Genomic DNA, 20,900 nt, shown 5'->3' with positions numbered 1-20,900 from the left:
AAGCCTAATTATTTCAGAGTTATTACGAACTAAAATACTTATCTAGTTTACAGTTGAAACACAGTGGCTATTGGCTTTACTACACTAATAGCTAAATTATGCACAAAAATTTATATAAAACTCAATTTAAAACATTAATAAACGAAAATGATTTAGAGCAAAACTCCACGACAATACTTGTAGCCAGCCATTTTTCAGAAGAAGGTCGAACAGGAAAAAACATAAGTTGCTAGTCATGAAGCCAACGCCTCCAACATTACAGACACGTCACGAAAAAATTATAACTTATAAGTTTAGAATTCACATTCTACATCTGTTCTCAATAAAACTTTATTTTGAAAATGTTATTTTAAATTTTTATATATATCTCGATTTAAATAAACCATTTAACTAGTAATATGTTAACCCTGCCTCGGTGACACCATGGAACAATGCAACAAACATTTACGATAATAAATTCTCCGTCAAAAAGTTTATCCGTCTATTGATAACTCTGACATTTACTATAAAGTTCCATAGATCTCGAATTGAAGATTCGATTCCAATGTGAGAAGAAAAATGTAATATTACACAATTTATAGTAATTCATATATCAAAATTCAAATGTTCAATGACTCGTAAACGACAAAAAGTTATTAATACAGCATTTAATCGTTATTCATTCTTTCAGTTAAATTATCTGAGAATTCTTATTTCCACTATTTTGTGAGAGTAGGATAATTATTGGCCTTACTGACCCTAACAGGGCTTGTTCTAAAACATCAAGGAGGGATTCTTTCAAAGTTGAAACACTACAGTTCCAGTACATTCATTCATCGAAGAACACAAAGTACCTAATCAGATTTATAAAATAGAATTATAGTACCCTTTAAAATGAATAAAATATTAAAAAACAAGAATACAAATTGTAACATAACTACTAGTTTCGTAGTAACCTAACCAGGTTTTATAACCTGACAGATGGTGTGATCACCGAATCTAACTAGTAGTTACGTTAAGCTGGGTTTACACCACAGTTATTAACAAAATGTTTAAAACTTCCTTATATATTCTATTAGATTGAATGGAACTTGACAAATACATATGTTCATCATGTGAATGATAAGTTATGTTTAATCTAATAGAATCTATAAGTATAAGGTTATTAAAATTTTGTTAATAACTTCAGTGTAAACGCAGCTTTACAATTTGCATTCTTGTTTTTTAATATTTTATTAATTTTAAAGGGTACTATTTCATAAATACAAGAAAGTAGCCCTGAATTCATAAATTTAAAAGAAAACCTAATCAGATGTTTTTGTGTAAGGATGATTTATTTTCCTACATAGATATGTAGAGACTGACAGGTTGAAACCGAAATGTCAAATATTATGATGATGTCTTGAACATTGAAATTAATGAAGTTTCATACATTACTACCAGGGCACCCGTGCTTCGTTACGGGAATTAAAATATAACATTATTTTTGTGAAACATTTATAATCTGAATCCTACCAAAATTGTTAAAATCGTTTTTGAGATTAGGCCACAACTTGGCATGAAAATTATTGAGTCAAATCATTCGATTAATAAATTGATTTGTTGGAAATGCTCTGTAGAATAGTAGTCTAATTGCAGCTAATTTTGTAGAATATTGGGCGGGGCTTAAGGGTCGACCTCAACTTTATTCATTGGCAATTAATATTTCCCGTTGAGATTAAATCAAATTAGTATTTTAATGTTATTTTTGTTTTTTGAAATTGAAAATTAAATTCAAAATTAAGTTGATTCGGAATTTGATGACTCTGGTATCCATGGATCTCTTGCTTATTCTGGAATTTTTTTCATACTTTTTGTTTCACTTATCGAAGAGTGTAAAAGCAGCCAATCTAGTGATTCTTTCTTCCATGGAAGTCCATTCATACATAAGAGTCCATTCATAATAGTTATTAGTTAGTATAACATTTATTGTGGCTGATTTCTCATGTCCTTAACTTTAATATCATGAAGATTAGAATGGGATCATTTTAATGTGAATTTGCATAAATCTGAATAGAGTTTATTCAATCACTTTGATTATTGACTAACATTCTATGATTTGTTTCTTTGATCTTAGCTTGAAACCAAAAGCTTAGGGATGAAAATTTGGATGTAAACTAACATGTAATTAAGTATTTACAACTTTAGTATTGTGATCTATAAATATCAATAGGTTTGTCTTTTGTCATGTAATGACATCATGAAAGGAAATAGGAGCAGCTGATGGAATATTATGTTTTTTCTATTTAGTTTTTAGCTGATTTTGAAACATTTAAATATCAGGCCCAGTAGCACAATAGCCTATTCAATTTCAATCAGGATTAAATTTCATGAGAATTAATCAGAGCAGGGTTTTTTATTAATAGAAGGCTTCTCTGATTAGTTCTCGTGGTATTTAGTCCGGATTATGAATTAACAGACAGTGCAACTGGCTCTCTTAAGGCCATGGCTGCGTACAAACATAGAGCAACAGAGGAACCAATACAACAGAAGCTGGATATATTAGTCGCATCTATATCACCTTACAATGAACATTACATTCAACTACCATATGTTTGGAGAGATCGATTTTAAATTACTTTTGCTATCATCCGGTCACTTTCTGAACCTATTCTTCCAGATGTTCCATGAAAACTTTAAAATAAGGTCGGCCAATTTGGTAATTCAACTACAGCTATTATAATGTTTTTCATTCGCTCACACTCTCTTATGTTTTCAACAGACTATGGAAAACTTTTTTCTGATCAGCTGCTACTTGAGGGACCAATAATCCTTTCTCACGGAACTTCAGCAAATTTTCCCAGAGTTGAAACCTGTTCAATATGATGTTTTTGTCGCAAACCCAATATATTCTTGATTTAATCAAAATCGTTTTCGAGATCTGTCCGCCATACATACATATCCACAAACACACATATTCAAACAGAAATTGCTTTCTTAGTATAATTGACTTCAATGATTATGATTTCATTCAATGAGAGCTTATTTCACATAATAATAACAGCTGAAATCAAAATCAAAAATGTCAAACATGATATAAATTGAAACAGTAGCGATCATCAACATTATTATCTCCATCTGATCTAAAGTAACCAAATTATAGTAAGATTCACATCAATGTGTCAGCATTGTTTGATTCTGTCTGTCGGATATACAAACAAAATTAGACTTGATAGAATAGGATCAATTGATAGAAGCAACCTCCGTCATAAAAGTTTGTTTTATGAAAAAAAAATATCTTTACTCCCAGGAATAATAGCTCTGATTGAAGCAGCAGTGCCCAATCAATTTGTTCTCGATAAATGCATTTATTGATAAACAGAACATAATTCTCTAAAATGTTTTTGTGATTTTTCTGGCTTCAAATTTATCAAGTTTTTTAATATTTTTCAATTTATTAATGCATTTTCAAGTGTAATAACATTTTCAAGTGTAACAGAACATAATTCTCTAAAATGTTTTTGTGATTTTTCTGGCTTCAAATTTATCAAGTTTTTTAATATTTTTCAATTTATTAATGCATTTTCAAGTGTAATAATAATTTATTTCATCTTTCTGATCAACCAAGATACAAAATTTTTAGTATAATGTATATTTGGACTGTAAATTTTTGTGATCTTTATAAAAGTGTTTTCATAACCTCATTTGGACTATTTTTATCAAAATTAGGGAGAGGAACAGTTTTGGGTTTATCCTGTTGATTCTCTCCCAATCATTAATTTGATGTTGTGATTAAGGAATGTAATAATAATGTAATAATAAATGTAATTAGTTCTTCAACATTGTGCCAACCTAATGAAGTCATCTCAAGTTAATGCCAACCTGACAAAATTATTAATTTAGTTGCCAGTTAACAACTGCTTCGAAGAGGTACTCTCTCTAGATTATAGTTCTATAGTAACATATGATATGAACATTTCCAATTATAATAAATTATATTGGGAGAAGAAGAATATACATGCTAAAAGATGAACTTTAAACCCTTGAAACCACCTTAAATATCGAGTTTAAATATCGCCAAAAGATTTCTTATTGAGCACTTAGGACGTATAAGGAAGCTATAGGTTCCAAGTTTTGTTGCAATCCATCCAGTAGTTTTCCAGAAATCGTGATCAGTGAGTGAGTTAGTGAGATAAGAATTTTATATAAGTATAGAAGAAGATTAAATTCGAAGAACAATTGTTATTTTACTACGCTTGTGATTAATTTTTAATTTATATTTAAAAACTTGCAGACTTTGGTGCTTCTGCAAATTGCTCTTATCTCTGACCGATGTAGCCTGTTTTCAAGTTTTGTATCAATAAAATAATATACAATATTTATATTCAGTATGACTATTTCCTATGTGACATGACTGTTATATGTTTCATATTAAAACTATTGAAATAAATAATTTTGATAATATGTAGAATTTGAAATAAATGTATGTAGGTACCTTGAAAGAGAGAACAGTGTCATTCTGAGGCTGCCTGTAGATGACGAGCAGTACGATGAGACTGATTGCGCTGAGAATGGACAGCAGTGAGATCGCCCAATAACTGCCAGCCACTATTTGCCCCTCCAGGTGAATTAGACACAGACAAACAGCGGCCAGGGAAGCAACTGCAACACAAATACTCACTAGTGAATGAACAAATATAGGCATATTATTGAATTTCTCTACTCATTACGAACTGCTATTATGTTTTACATTTTACAATGTAAACCCCCAAATAAATATAAATATATATATATATATATATATATATATATATATATATATATAATATATAAAATATTTTATATTTGTGAAAAATATAAAATATTCACTCACTGACTAGAGCATATATCTAAAAATACAAACTGCTGAACAACTAACTAAGCAAATAGGAAGTCCATATTGAGATATACATGTAAATCCTGATGAAATATACATGTAAATACTTAATGATATATATATATATATATATATATATATATATATATATATATATATGTGTATGTATATATATATATATATATATATAATATATATATATATATGGGAAGTCCATATTGAGATATACATGTAAATACTGATGAAATATACATGTAAATACTTAATTATATATATATATATATTTCATTAAGTTTTGACACTAAAATGACGACTTCCAGACTATACTATTTGTGAAAAATATAAAATATTCACTCACTGACTAGAGCATGCTTTCGAATCACATCGGATTTATTGTCAAAAATCATTAAATCTCAACTATTGCAATGTATCCGATGTGATTTGAAAGCATGCTCCAGTCAGTGAGTAAATATTTTATATTTTTCACAAATAATAAATTAATATAGTCTGCTAGTCGTCATTTTAGTGTCAAATCTTGATGAAATATTATAATAATATTATATTATAATCACGAATGAACTACTCAGTCTTTGAAATTTGCATATAGATTGAAACTTGAAACTTTGAATATAGATTCTTAATTTACCAAGTATGATTATAGGCCTATTTTCAATTCTTCAAGATTTCAGTACGTCAAGTTTTCAGTTTGTCAAGTTTTTAATTAGACTCTTGTGGAGCACGGGTTACCTTCTAGTCTATATAAATAAAAATCTAGCCTCAAATTTTGACATTCAATAACTTTTTTATGTGTGCACCGAATTTGATGATTTTTTTAGTTGTGTTCGTTATGTTTAGGACCAGGTTTATGGCATATCAAATTTATAATCCGATTTTAGGACTCTTTCTTACGTTCCTTCAAAGTTTGCATGTAATCCTTATGGGAGAATATTTGTAAGCTGGTCACACACAGAAATAAAAATCAGCTGTTTTAATCATTGCGTCATTCAAGAGCCGTCGGTAGATCTGTTTTTCTATATTCTTTCTACTGATTCGCAAAATTCTAATTTCTAATAATAATGACGCGGTACGAACGACGACCAAACTTGGGTCGTAGAACTCGAAATGCTGTAAATTTAGAATATGCACGGGAAAATCAGCAGCAAGGAGATATACCATTCAATTTCCCAGCAAGCTGCATTCAACTATATCTAAAAATACAAACTGCTGAACAACTAACTAAGCAAATAGGAAGTCCATATTGAGATATACATGTAAATACTGATTGTTGGATGATTTTCATAAAAATATACTGCATCAGATTAAGCTAAGGCTAAGCACACCTGTGGAGGCGCGGCTTAGTGACACAAAGTGTTGATCTTACAGAGATTGCCTTAACACACCGTTCCACGCCATGCCCGATTCAGTGTGAGTGAGTTCTTCCATCCAAACCAATAATCAAGAAGCACCTGAATGCAAAATGCGGCATCGCGCCTCCTCATGTGTCTATCAAGCTAAAGTTTGTCATGAGATGCATTAACTATTTGGCGGTACGAAGTTCGCCGGGCCAGCTAGTTCTAAATACATATTGAATCAAGTGCACAGAAGAACATATATTTCTTGAATATCTATTCATTACGAACTTCTTCATGAATGTTGACAATGAATCCCATGCTATTAGAAAGCATGCTCCAGTCAGTGAGTAAATACAGTATTTCATATTTCTCAAAATTAATATAATATAGTCTGCACATCGTCATTCTAGTGTTAAAACTTCATGAAACATCTATTTTGGGGGGGGGGTTTCCATTGTATAAAATTTTACTCAATAACATTTATAGTCAAGTGTATTATTACTTGTGAGTCACATTACAAGAAACTATGACGGTACGGTAGGCCTGATCATAAAGTTGAACAACCAAAAATTATGCAACTACAATAATTTATTATGATAATAATATTCGTATAGCTTTTATTGGTGAGAAGTTCCACCTCGCCTGAATCATTTAAGCCGTCAATGGGCCTTACGACTGTCATACTTCAGCCGGGACCGAAAGTTGACGTGCCCATCGGTTAACACGGGAGTGACCTGTTCAAAAACTTTTGGTGATGAGCGGGTCTTAACCGGGGATCTCTAAGACTGCTACGCAATAATTTATTATGAATGTACGGTTGCTACGCTATAATATTTTTTATGAATGTTCGGTAAAATAAAATCTGCTCACTTTTTAATAACAGCTATGGTGAAATTCACTGTGAAATGTCCCCATCGGTGCAATGGGAAGAATGAAATTTTATGATAATAAGTAATAATCTTGGGATATAGATGACTTGAAATAAGATTTAGTCATTCATAATCATCAAAATAAATAACATTAAATAGAATGTAACATTAATTTATTAGGAATAAACTATGAAATAATATGTTGACTTGTTAATAACGTCAATAAACTACTATGATATCCACTTTAAACTTTGAGCATATTAGTTGAACATGAAGCGTCAGTGTTATTTATAAGGAATGCTGTCAGGTTGGTTAAATGTCGACTGTTAACAGTCAGAATTGAATGAATGGAAAAATGGAAATGCTATTCGTGAGGAATGCTGACAGATTCAAGTGGAAACTTACTGAGTAAGGCGATCGACCAGTTGGCTATTTGCTCGGAAGCCGAGCTCGGATGTTTCGAAGATGTCAAATTGAACAAGGTCACAAATTTGTCCATCGCCACATTCGATTTGACCTTTCGGTTGTGCTCGAAAGACCCTGTTGGGTTTACATCTCGATACCTGCAATTCATTCGATATTACAATTCATCAAATAATTTGATATTGATATTATGCCAATTTTGTGTTTGAATCATCAACATTATAAGTGTGATAAGTTATCATACACAAACAGAATTGAAGCTAGATAATTAAATAAATACACAAAAAATTATTGCCTGGTTCTAGTTAAATATAGTTTAATTAATATAATAAAATTCCAGTTCAAAGCCAATTGTACAAATAAATAAATAAATGCCAATACAGCATTTTATTTTTTTATTTAATTACGGTAACGTAAAGATAATAACTACAATTGATTTTCATTTATGAAAACAGTGTTGAAACAAGATAGCGTTGATAATTTATATAAACAAACCAACTCTTGTGTCTCTAAAATCTACAAGTACTGTACATAAAAACATGATGAAATTATTTTCATACATTGAGTAGAATAGAAATCAACCTCTTTAAGAATTAACGATGATGTGAATGAATATTGTGAAATTTTTATTTCATAATAAAAATACTGTACATAAAAACATGATGAAATTATTCTCATACATTGAGTAGAATAGAGATCAACATCTTTAAGAATAAACGATTATGTGAATGAATTTTGTGAGATTTTTCCATAATACGTAGCCTATATAATGAGATTCATTTTAAATTTTAAACTGGCAATAACTATCCTTGATAAATAAATCAATGCTTCCCTTTCAACTGAAGGTAAGTTGAAATTAAATCTTATTATAGGCATTTTGTGTAGACAAATAATTAAAATAGTTGTTGCTGATACAATGGAATAGTCTCAAATTTTATTTATTATTTACTTCTCATGATTGAACCATCAATCTAATGCCTACCTTACCGGCTAATGCCTATCTACCTAATAGGCTGGTAAAAAAACATTCTAAATAAGGAAAAATACAGTACTTATAGGCTGGGTATTAAAACTTGAATAATAAAGTATCTAAAAAATTGAATATTTTTTCAATTAGGCTAGAAAATAAATCACACTATAAGCTTTACTAAATTCTATTCTCTGTAAGTTTATAAAACTTACCTGAGAACTAGGATGCACATAGCTACAATGGTGTATGCAAGTAGTGTTCCTATTGACATCATGTCAATCAATTGTTCCAGATTGAATAATGCTGCCATTATAGCTGTAATTGACACAAGTAACAGTAATTAGCCTACAATTTATCAAATCAACATAGCATAAAATAATCCTTATTTATTCCATTTAAATATGGGTTCATATTTTATATTTATCTATAGTGAGGTGCACGTTATAATGGCAGTGTTTGATTAGCAATGGTATTGCTATCCTTGTATATCAGTCAACAAAGCGGATAGCGCTTTCTCGCTTAGCTCTGTTGCCAGATCGTATTTTAACAATGTATAATAATTGATAATTAATTAACAAAATATTTCATCTTAATTATGGAAATTCATTTTGAAATTATTGAAAAATATAATTTTTTGCTTAATAAAATATAATTAATTATTTTAAACTAGAATGAACAATTATTAATATTACATCAATAAACCTGTATCAGTTACCGTCGAAAGAAGGCATTGACAAGCTGGAGAATCGGCAACGTTGTTCTCCTATCTTCCTTCACTGCTATTATAACGTGGACCTCACTATAGTAATTGCTCGTTTTTTCATGGAAATTGGTGTATTCTGTTACTATCTGTTGACTGGAGTGTGAGCTCAAATTTAAAATAATTTAATTCCTATAAAAGTGGAACATAATCCTTGAAAAATCATATTTTACGGTTCTCAACTTATATTTAATTAGATTAATTGCCGAACGGTATTAAATATAATAAAGGTTGATACAGATATGAAAAAGGGATACAGAAATATTGAAGGAGTTATATTGAGACTCACTTCAAATTTAGAGAATAAAATATGACTTTCCTTTAATATAGACTACCTAGTACTGACTGATTCACTTAACTATTAATATTCCTTATAAATTACATTGCAATGCTCCAATCAATGCTGACAGTTTGGTGTTGAACTGCAGACTGAAGGTTGCAGCGCCTTAGTCGTCTCGGCTATCTTTCGTAACCGGTATCGTCATATAATTAAAATTATTGTTAATGAATACAAAAATTTTCAAAATTTACTGAAAATCCTAATTAGCTCAATAGATTCCCAACATTTCAACAAAAAAAAAAAATGAACTATAGAGACAAAGATGTTGTGGAATTTCCTCATATCAAGGTGAATGAAAGAAAGAGATGCTATCAGTTCTACATAATTCAGTTCTACATAATTTATCAACATGGACTTTTTCATCACACCTTAGTTTAGTACCTTTAATATTTTTGCTTCAATAGGAGCCAAAGAACCGTATGTGATAAAAATGTTGAGAATTGAAGAAATACGAATAGAGTGAAATTTACCTCCAATAAATCCAGCGAATAATGTAGCATTGATGGGAGTCAGCCATTTTGGATGAATGAGAGCGAATTTTCGAAACAGGAGTCCATCAATTGCCATTGCATAAATCATTCTGGGCAGTGGAAATAAAGAACCTAGCAAACTAAAAACAAATTTGTACGTAATTAGCAAAATTCCATGAATTATCTTTTTTTTGTCTGTGATTTGTAATAAAAATTTTACAAAGTCATGTTATATCTATAAGGATTTTGATAGTAAGTGCAGGTTAAATTTCAACCGTGATTAATTCCACACGAGAACCAATCAGAAAAGCCGTCTTTTCAAAAATGCCTTTTCTGATTGGTTCTCGTGAAATTAATCACGGTTAAAATTTAACCGGCTGTTGTGCAACCGGGCCTAAGTATTCACTAAGATAAGATAGTTGTAAAGTTAGATAGATTGATAGATATAAAACAAATTTAAGGGTGAGACCATATTAGGCGTTTTACAGGCGTTTTCGGACTCGTCAGGACAGGAAGCTCTCCAATTGGCTGATTGTGTTAACGTCTGTAAATACTCCTAGCGAATATGGTCTCGCCCTAATTGCCATTGTCTCAGATGGTAAATAGGATTTAAATCCCAGTTTAAACGGAGATAGATCTGCAGTTGGTTTGAACTCTGCATGTAAAATATTAAAATGAATGCGACCATATTTTCATGTAATCCTAGATTAGCATTGAACTTAAATGGAGGTGGCACTATAGACGAAGTGAAACAACTATAGAGAAGAAAATTGAGAAAATGTAAATATTTTCACTTACCTAGCACAAAGAGCAAAAATGGCTCCAACTGTTACCATCACCTTTACAGCAGGCATTCCAACCTTCTCAAATGCATAGGGTAAGGGTGCGTATGGATCCTGAAAGAATTAAAAAAGACTAACATTGAAAATTCAGTTGAAAAAATTACTTATTTAACATAATTAAAAAATATACGCTAAGCTGAATGATAAAAAATAGGCCTGATTGATGACATTTGGCACAATTACTTAAATTTTCTTTTAATCGTCAAGTATTGAAAAGATTCTTCCACTAAGATTTATTAGACTAATGAGGAATGCACTTGATATTTTCAATTTGATATGTGTCATAAAAATTGTAGTATGAAGTGAATTAAGTTTTTTTTTTCATCTGAAAACTTCAATATTGATTAATGTATTTGATACATACCTGTAAATAATATGGATACATCATGGTCAGTACAGTTGCTATTCCAAAATATGAGAGAAATATGATAATCAGAGAAAATATGATAGACAACGGAATATTTCGTTGAGGATTTTTTGCTTCTTCAGCTGAAAAAATAAATAATAATTAGTGATGGATATAGTAATAAATTATTCAATGAAAAAACCTTTTCAAGTCAGAATGAAGCTTTAATCACAAAACATATAGGAAATCAAGTTTATTATTAGAAGAAATTTATTTATAATAAATCAAATTCAAGTAGATCAAATATAGTAAAAATCAATAAATTGGAGTATAAAACTGAAGTAAACTTCCAATGAAATGGTTCAAAATAGTAAACAAATCATGTTTCAGTAATTGAATATCTCATTACAATCAACTACTTTCAAAATTTCCAAACTAATCTAACCAATTATGACGGTAAAATTCTAAAAATAATTTTATATTTTAGTGGATTTCACTTTAAACTTTCAGCATTCCCAATGGATGAAATAACTGCTTCCAATTTAATCAATGATGAAAGTTTAGAATGAATTTCACTGTAGAATCAACATTTTTGTATATTACCTGTTGTGGCGACACAGTCAAAACCAATAAATCCATAGAAACACTTGGCAGCGCCCGCCATCACTCCAGATATGCCGAAAGGCATGAAGCCTCCACTGCCAGCTTTGGCTGGAACGTCATGAAGACTCCAGTTTTTCAAGTCCGCTGCACGTTCGGAAATAATTTACAATAATAATTATAAATAAGCATCATCACAATTTCGATATATAAAATACACTCATGATAGATATATCTATTAATCCAAAATCGATATTTAATTTAAATAAATAATAAAGGGCGTGGCCACAGAGAGAGCGATCTGCGATCAGAACTCATTAGGGTGATATTATAGATATCTAAGATATAGATGTCGATATTTATAGGATGGCAGATCGCAATTTCTACGGCCAGGACCTTAATGAAATAAATATTCGAGAGGTGCATTATTACAATTTCTGATTGATAGTTTATAAAATGCATCATTACGAAGTCAACAATCTTTTATCAAAAATAAATTAGCTAAGTATTAGATAGACTCACTCACCTTTCATAGATCCACAGACTATCACAGTAACCACAGTTATTAAATTCACAATTGTGAAAATATTATTCATCAACGTTGATTCCTTTACACCCCAGGCAAGGAGCACTAAAAAATACAAAAAATACGTTTTAGCTTCAAAATTGTCAATACTACTGCAATAATAATATTCAATATTAATATTTATAGTTTACAATAAAATGTATTACTTAAAGATAATGCAATGAAATTATAATTTGATATCGTGTAATATCGATATACAGCACAATGAAAGTTAGGGAGTAATAGTTATCTGAACTTCTAGAGTAGAAAAAAAATAAAGCATTACTTTCTCTAGTTATTTTACCCTGAAATGACTAAAAAGCCATTCTTATTTTAAGCAGACTAGCATGAAGCCATTAGCTTAATCTATATAATATAATAAAGTAAAGAATCGATGTATATATGTAGTGGATAGCAAATTCACTAATGACGCATCATCACGTCTGAACTACTGGACTGATTAACTTGAAATTTTGTGTATAGATTCTTAATTTACCGAGGATGGTTATAGGCCTATTTTAAATTGTTTAAGATTCCAGTACGACAAGTTTTTAGTTTGTCAAGTTTCCGAAGTGCAAAGCACGATGTACCTGCTAATATAATTATAAATGCGAAAAAAATGTGTCTACTCACAGACTGACAGTTTCTCAGAGAGAAAAATATGCACTTTGGTCACTAGAAGCCCAAATAAACATTGTGAATCTAGTGACAATGTGGAAATTTTCTTTCCAAAGGTAGATATTTGTTTGTGAAAAAATACTTACATGATAGAACCAGTACAACAGTGCAAGACAGAAAGTCCGGATAAGGAGAAAGGAAGCTCATGTTCAACGGAAGATACTCGGTGAGGGTGTCTCTCATCACATTCCCCATAATGCTGTCAACATAGTTGCTGAAGCCACGTGCTACGCTGGCTGTACCTGTCAATCATTTAACATGCTTCAATTATATGATAATTTATAGCTTAGAACTGGAATTTTTGTTAAGATTCACGTAGATATGAGAATAATTATTCAACTGCTAAAATAATTTATCACCCTCATTCTATTGGCATTAATTTGAAGCAATCTCCCATTACTTCTATCAAAAATATAGGAAGTTATTGTCCTAGCATTCAAAGCCGTCTTCAATTGCACAGATTACGGATAAGCAACGTGTTTCAGGTTATCTTGATGAAAGGGTTATCGCTTCAAGCCAGCTCCACTAACAATATTTCATATACAAGCTCCAAAAATCTGGTGTGGTACACTCACACAACTTTCCTTGCTCATTGAACTGTAAGCCTCATTCTTAAACGAGAATAATTTAGGGGAATAACATAATGACGATTGGCAGCAACATATTTGTGTGTGTTTGTGTGTGTGTGTGTGTGTGTGTGTGTGTTGTGTGTGTGTGTGTGTGTGTGTGTGTGTGTGTGTGTGTGTGTGTGTGTGTGTGTGTGTGGTGTGTGTGTGTGTGTGTATGTCTGTGAACACAATAACTCCATTCCTAATTAACCGATTGACTTGTAATTTTAAACTTAAGGTCCTTATACCAATAAGAAATTCAATAAAATTTAATTCAAGATGGCGGAAAAAATGGCGGATAATTACTAAAAAACCATGTTTTTCACGGTTAAGCCCTATAAGCCCTATCAACTGGCATGAGTCTCATTTCTGGGAAAATTTCAGGAGCTCCGTAATATTCTTGACAAAAATGGCGGATAATGACTAAAAAGCCATGTTTTTCACGGTTTTCTCAAAAACGGCTCTAACGATTTTCTTCAAATTATACCATGGATAGCTATTTATAAGCCCTATCAACTGACATGAGTCTCATTTCTGAGAAAATTGCAGGAGCTCCGTAATATTCTTGAGAAAAATGACAGTTACTACTAAAAAACCATGTTTTTCACGATTTTCTCAAAAACGGCTCTAACGATTTTTTCCAAATCCATACCCTGTATAGTTATTTATCAGCTCTATCAACTGACATGAGTCTTTTTCCTGGGGTACTAATGGGGGGTCCACCCAATCCTTGAGAAATGGACTTTGTAACCTCCTTCTCGTGCATGAGGTAGGTAGGTAGAGCAGTTTATAAAAAGAACACAGTCATAGTCAAGATATTTCATCTTTAGAACAGCTTTTTTGACGAATTTCAAAAAAAAAAACATCGAATTTCACAATTAACATAGAGGAAAAAGTACGGTACTCTGAAAACAATTGTATAAATACACATATACAGTAGTCTGATCGTAGTTGCTAATATGTTGCCGTCAATCGTCATTATGTTATTCCCCTAAATTATTCTCGTTTGATAATGAGGCTTATAGTTCAATGAGCAAGGAAAGTTGTGTGAGTGTACCACACCAGATTATTAAAACTGCTCTACCTACCTACCTCATGCACGAGAAGGAGGTTACAAAGTCCATTTCTCAAGGATTGGGTGGACCCCCCATTAGTACCCCAGGAAAAAGACTCATGTCAGTTGATAGAGCTAATAAATAACTATACAGGGTATGGATTTGGAAAAAATCGTTAGAGCCGTTTTTGAGAAAATCGTGAAAAACATGGTTTTTTAGTAACTATCCGCCATTTTTCTAAAGGAAATTACAGAGCTCCTGCAATTTTCCCAGAAATGAGACTCATGTCAGTTGATAGGGCTTATAAATAGCTATCCATGGTATAAATTTGAAGTAAATCGTTACAGCCTTTTTCGAGAAAACCGTGAAAAACATGGTTTTTTAGTAATTATCCGCCATTTTTCTCAAGAATATTACGTAGCTCCTGCAATTTTCCCAGAAATGAGACTCATGTCAGTTTATAGGGATTATAAATAGCTATCCATGGTATGAATTTGAAGAAAATCGTTAGAGCCGTTTTTGAGAAAATCGTGAAAAACATGGTTTTTTAGTAATTATCCGCCATTTTTTCCGCCATCTTGAATTGAATTTTTTTGAATTTCTTACTGTCGGGTCCTCATGGTATAAGGACCTAAGTTTAAAATTTCAAGTCAATCGGAGTCAATGGAGTTATTGTGTTCACAGACATACACACCTACACACACACAGACCAACACCCAAACATTATGTTTTTGGACACAGGGGGCCTTGAAACGTATAGAAAACTTGAAGTTGGGGTACCTTAATTTTTTTTGTAAAGCAATACTTTCCTTACCTATGGTAATAGGGCAAGGAAAGTAAAAAGCGAAATGGTAAACTACACACTCACAACAGAATGAAAATTTGCAATTAGTTATTGAACCAAAAACTTTCTTATTCAGTAGGGTATGTTCAGTTGGCCCTCTTCCCTTCTAGACGCGCACTAAGAACTGATTTGAACAAATTTCTAAAAATATGGCCAAAATCTGCGTTTTCAGCGTTTTTCTGCCTTTTATCACTTTTTTGAGAATAAATGAACAAAATATTGAAAATATTGCATTGAAGGACTTTGAAATGAGGACAAAGATACGACCAAAATCGGACTGTTGGTCTTATTTTTGGATAATTCAGTCGGAGATCCAGGGGGTGGAGCCCCCTGGCTAGACAGATAAGACAAGCGAAGCGAGCCTGCTGGATAGTAAATCTAAAAGCTCCAAAATCACTTGTTGCTGGTTTATAGCCAATCTAAAATTTCTGATTTCATTTTAAAATTTTCATCCATCATAATAGGATTAATTTTAAATTTTTCATTTTATCATTTTTATTTCATTCATTCCTATCTGTCAGCTATCAATGACGATTCCTACTCAACTAATACTGACAGTTTAAAATGGATCACACTAGAATACTACTATTACACTACTACTATACGATCAGGTTCCTAAGATTAGAAGTACACTCTATTCAAATATCGATATTGAAATTAATGATTTGAATGCATTACTTACCTATGATGTACTCTAGCACCAGGTTCCAGCCGATGATGAACGCAATGAGCTCACCAACACTGACATAGCTGTACACATACGCCGAACCGGCTTTCGGCACGCGTGCTGCAAACTCAGCATAACATACACCTAAACAAAAGTGAACAATTAATACAAGTTTTGAACATTATTCTGTGTCTGTGAACATTATACCCATATAGTTCGATTTTGAAATATTTTTGACGACACTACAGTCTAATTTTTAAAATAGTTATTTAAAACTAGTACTATAGTGATAATAGTTAACTCAATTATTATTCAAAAATTAGACTGTAGTGTCGTCAAAAATATTTCGAAATCGAATTGTCAACTAGCTGTTTGTCATGGGTCTGCAAAAACTCTATAGTTTCAAAAAATTTGCAACAATTAATTGATCATTCAACAATTAAATTTGAGGCGAATGTCTAGAACACAATTTCGGACTTTGAAGCTCAATTTGGACTAGAGGAGGTAAACATAGCAAAAGTGCGCATCTCCAGCCCATCTGTTAAAGGTAAGGAACCGCTAAGATGACATTTGTAGCAGAGTTGGGAATTTCACCCCCCCCCCCACATTAGAGCTGCTATTACAATGTAGGGAAAAATGAAATAGTGAAAAAGTATATCGCATTAAAGATAATTTAACGCTACACAAACGTACGATGAGCATTCATTTTTACGATGCATTGTTGGAGAGTAATAAGCCCAATTATTTAAGCTTCATTTATTTCTTTATAGATTACGTTTTATTATTCCATGCTGCCTTTTTCTTATTTTAAAGTAATCATTCTATTTTTCACACACTACACTCTATTTCTAAAAAAGATTCAGATTCCTTTATTCATGTGTTTAGCAAAACAAAATTCAACTTATACGTTCTAGCGTTAAAAATAATTACCAGTAAGAGTAAAATAACTTGATGAATTATAGACTGAAGCGTTTCACAATAATATAAAACGTTTAACAGAGAAATATGATGGAATATGCGAAAATTGAGGTATTACTGTAATGTTTTCTCATGAAACGGTGAAGTTTGGACCTTTAGATGTCCATTCTCAGAAAGAGTATCTTTCTGAAAGAAAAAGGGAGATAGAGATAGAGAAGTATATCAGAGATAAAGAGAGAGAGAGAGAGAGAGTGAGTGCGCAGAAAAATAATTAAAAATAGAAAATAACAGATAAAGAGTGGTTATTGGTGTGATACCGGCAAACGCAGACGCGATAGCTGCGACGAGAAATGAAAGCGTGACGGCCGGACCAGAGTCATGCCTAGCGACGGCGCCCGCCAGCACATAGACGCCGACGCCCAGGGTGGAGCCGACGCCCAGGGCGCATAGGTCGAACAGACCCAGTACGCGTGCTAACTTTGGCGTCCCGGCGTCTTCGCATCGGTCGTCGGTCTTGCGTCGCGTCAGCACTCGTATCAGATGTGCTGAACGCATCTACACAACATCAGAGTTAAAATCCCAATGAATGTAAAATGAATAAATAAGTTATCTATACAGAGAGTCAAACGAACTGTGTAACAGCCGGAGAATATAGATTCTACATGAAATTTGCAAAAAATAATGTCTTGTAAAGTTTTCTTATATTGACTTGCTTAGTTTTCGAGATATACTGTTGTATCGATTGTTCGATATTTAAAGAAAAACGTCAATAACTAGAAAAGTAAGTCAAAATTTAATTCTAAGAATATGGTAGAAAAGAGTAAGAGGAGATTCAAATTAATTGTTCCTTTGATTGACGTTTTTAAACTATTTGATCTGTTAAAATGTTAAAAATTTGGCTTTGAACTCAACGAATGTAATTTTTTCAACTTTGAGCGCTCATAAAATGTTAACACGTCAAACAAAGAGAAAAATTATGTGAATCTTATTGGAAATTTCTTCCTCTTTCCAATCATATCCTGAGAAATCGGTTTTGACATACAGTTTTCTAGTCATTGATGTTTTTCAAAGAACCTAACAATCAATATATATATGGTATCTAAGGTCGATATAAGAAAATTTTACAGGACATTATTTTTTGTTGCAAATTTCATGTAGAATCTATGGTCTTCAACAGGATGCATGAAAAATGGCATCATACAAGTATGTGACAAAGCATTTAATTACTGCATTACTGTATCTTCAAAATCAACATTTGATTGATCTTGTAGATCTTAATTTATTTGGATACTTCGAAACATATTCTCTAAGCTATCTTAGACGATAAGTTGAGTTATATGATAAGTTTATGATAAATTTGCTCAAGGTTTATAACTGATTTATGTAGCTCAACATCAGAGATAGGGCTCCGCGGCTCTTGAATTCACAAGTTGTTAAATAATAATCTTAGTCAGTTCGATTTACTGGAAAAATTCATTGAAGAAAATTGAAAAAGTATTTGATTAAAATGAGTAAAATTCTATGAACATATAATATAATATTATTATCTATATGAACATACAGTATAGGCCTGTATGAAAATTTAGAAACACCTTTTAAGGAGAGTTCAATTCTAAATGAAGGTTGCCTCTCAATGAAATCTTCCGGATAATCCAACGTGGATTACGTTAGTGCAATTCCCTCTTCAAATATTAGGCCTACTTTCATTTCAAGTTCTATTTATCAAATTTTACCAATTGAAGTCTCTAAAAACACTTGCACTCTACTTTCTGATAAGTAACCATACGCTAATTCGCAAAATTTACAAGTTTACCAACTCGATAACTGATTCTCGAACAATGACAGAATTTGCATTAAAACTATTCAGTTAATATGATTAAATACAGAATAATAATTTTTTCACAAATACTACTCTGCTAGATTTATATAAATTATATTAGGCTACTGTATTAAATCGTTTTTGCATCTAGAGTTAAAGAATCTATTTTTTGAAACAAATTTTTTGTAAAGAAAATATGGGTGCAACCATTTTACAAATCCTACAAGATACCAGCCCAACATCATATAAAAATGAATAACCCTTCAGTATTGGAAAATTAATTTCTACTTATTTGAAGGAGAACGTCAGCAAAACAACAAAAATTATAGGAGCGTTTATGCCCAGAATAGATAGTTCAAGTACACATTTATAAGCAATAATAGGTTTGAAGTAAACAGAATGATAAAGGAAGCAATTATTTTATAGTAGTTATAAAATCTATAATGAAAAAACCAATCAAAATGCATTTTCATATTTTCTGAAGTGTCAATTCAAGAGACTGTTGATTATGAATATTTTTGAAACTCTAGATTCATTAATAATAAGATATAATTTAATTGATGGTTCCTTCTCTTTATTAAGTTTATTAAATAAAATTATAAATCTGGATAGAATTTATTGTGATAATGTACAGTAGGCCTACCCAAAAGAGTAAGTCTATGGTGATCACAAAAATAGGCTCAATTAATTTATACCAAGAACATCATTTATACGACTCTGAACTAATTAAAAATTCGAAACTAACTGTTTTCTATTTTGAGTTCTCAACAAATTTAGAAAAAAATGTAAAAAGGAAAAATTAGAAATATGAGTTGATATAAATGTTAATGGTTTCACTTACCTTGTACAGCTAAAACAGGTAACAACCCAAAAACTTCCACTATAAAATGTCACAAAACAATACTATTTGAAAAATCAACACTTTTTAAGAACACAATGTCATAGGAAAAATCAACTTCTCTTGATGAGTGGAACTGCATAGAAGAAGATAACTACAGAATCTTCAATCATTTCTTACTAGTTTTTTTCATGATCTAGAAACTCCGACTCAATTTGAAAAATAACTATTTTCTTCGTATATTTTACACTTCAGTTATTGCAGAATCCTAATCATCAACAAAGTTTTATGATTCTTATTGAGAACAATGTGTAATTTAGCAAAGAATTTGGAAATCTATAGGCTATATCTCAGATTAATCCTACAAATTATTCGCTTTGAGCCAATAGACAAGAAAGGAAAGTAATTAATTTTTTACCGCTGATAATGTATCTATGACATTAAAACATTAATACAAACGTCCTCACTGAGATTAAAAAAACGAACTTGTTGAGAACGAACTGATATGACATTGAGACACTTCAGTTGAAGATACAAACAATATATTTAATGCGTTACCCTATCTATCAAGTGTTGACAAGCATCTGTATAGACACACGAGGAATTAGTTATCAAGTTTTATTGTTATTGTTAACGCTAATTCAAGCCAACTTTCATTAACAAGTCGATACATCGAGTGTCTAGTACTATCTTCAAAATGTAATTGAAATACAGTTGAAAGGCTACAGGTATTAGTTCACGATTAGCTTCAAACAAGTTTTTTTAAAGTCCTTTTTACATTTAACTTGATTTTACTTACATATTGAACTTTAAATTTTTACTCTCACTCAACATTTCACTTTTCCCTATCCTTTTCTTGATAAAATTACTGTAATTGTAAGTTTCTCTTGTTACCACTATCGTTTGCACTCGAAGAAAGTCTGAATTGGAACAGAATCACAAGATAAGTCACTGCTGTACTGAATGCCTGTAACAAAGTAGAATAATATTGGTTTTAGTATAAATTATTGACTGCTGTTGTAGAGTAATAATTACCGTAGATTGACTATAAATTAACAGAATTACAAGTAATCCAAATTGACTATCAATTAATATAATTAGA

The 20,900-nt window shown here is 31.4% G+C and overlaps 1 protein-coding gene across 1 annotated transcript in view; it reads right to left on the bottom strand.

Annotated features, from left to right (window-relative positions):
* Nucleotides 1-20,404, bottom strand: part of LOC111048024 (high affinity cationic amino acid transporter 1) — a 33,078-nt gene extending 12,674 nt beyond the window's left edge. The window contains exons 1-12 of the mRNA XM_039432839.1: nt 19,802-20,404; nt 17,459-17,696; nt 16,239-16,367; nt 13,136-13,291; nt 12,333-12,437; nt 11,810-11,953; nt 11,225-11,349; nt 10,817-10,914; nt 10,019-10,158; nt 8,661-8,763; nt 7,461-7,618; nt 4,454-4,620 (exon numbers count right to left, since the gene is read on the bottom strand). Coding sequence (XP_039288773.1) covers nt 4,454-4,620; nt 7,461-7,618; nt 8,661-8,763; nt 10,019-10,158; nt 10,817-10,914; nt 11,225-11,349; nt 11,810-11,953; nt 12,333-12,437; nt 13,136-13,291; nt 16,239-16,367; nt 17,459-17,696 — 1,563 coding nt within the window. The 5' untranslated portion in view covers nt 19,802-20,404. The remainder of the gene's footprint in view (nt 1-4,453; nt 4,621-7,460; nt 7,619-8,660; nt 8,764-10,018; nt 10,159-10,816; nt 10,915-11,224; nt 11,350-11,809; nt 11,954-12,332; nt 12,438-13,135; nt 13,292-16,238; nt 16,368-17,458; nt 17,697-19,801) is intronic.
* Between the last annotated feature and the right edge of the window lie 496 nt (nt 20,405-20,900).

This window comes from Nilaparvata lugens, chromosome 7 (assembly GCF_014356525.2).
Source record: "Nilaparvata lugens isolate BPH chromosome 7, ASM1435652v1, whole genome shotgun sequence".
In the NCBI taxonomy this organism is placed as follows: Eukaryota; Metazoa; Arthropoda; class Insecta; order Hemiptera; family Delphacidae; genus Nilaparvata; species Nilaparvata lugens.
Note: the sequence above shows the minus strand (reverse complement) of the source record. Positions and strands in the feature narration are given on the sequence as shown.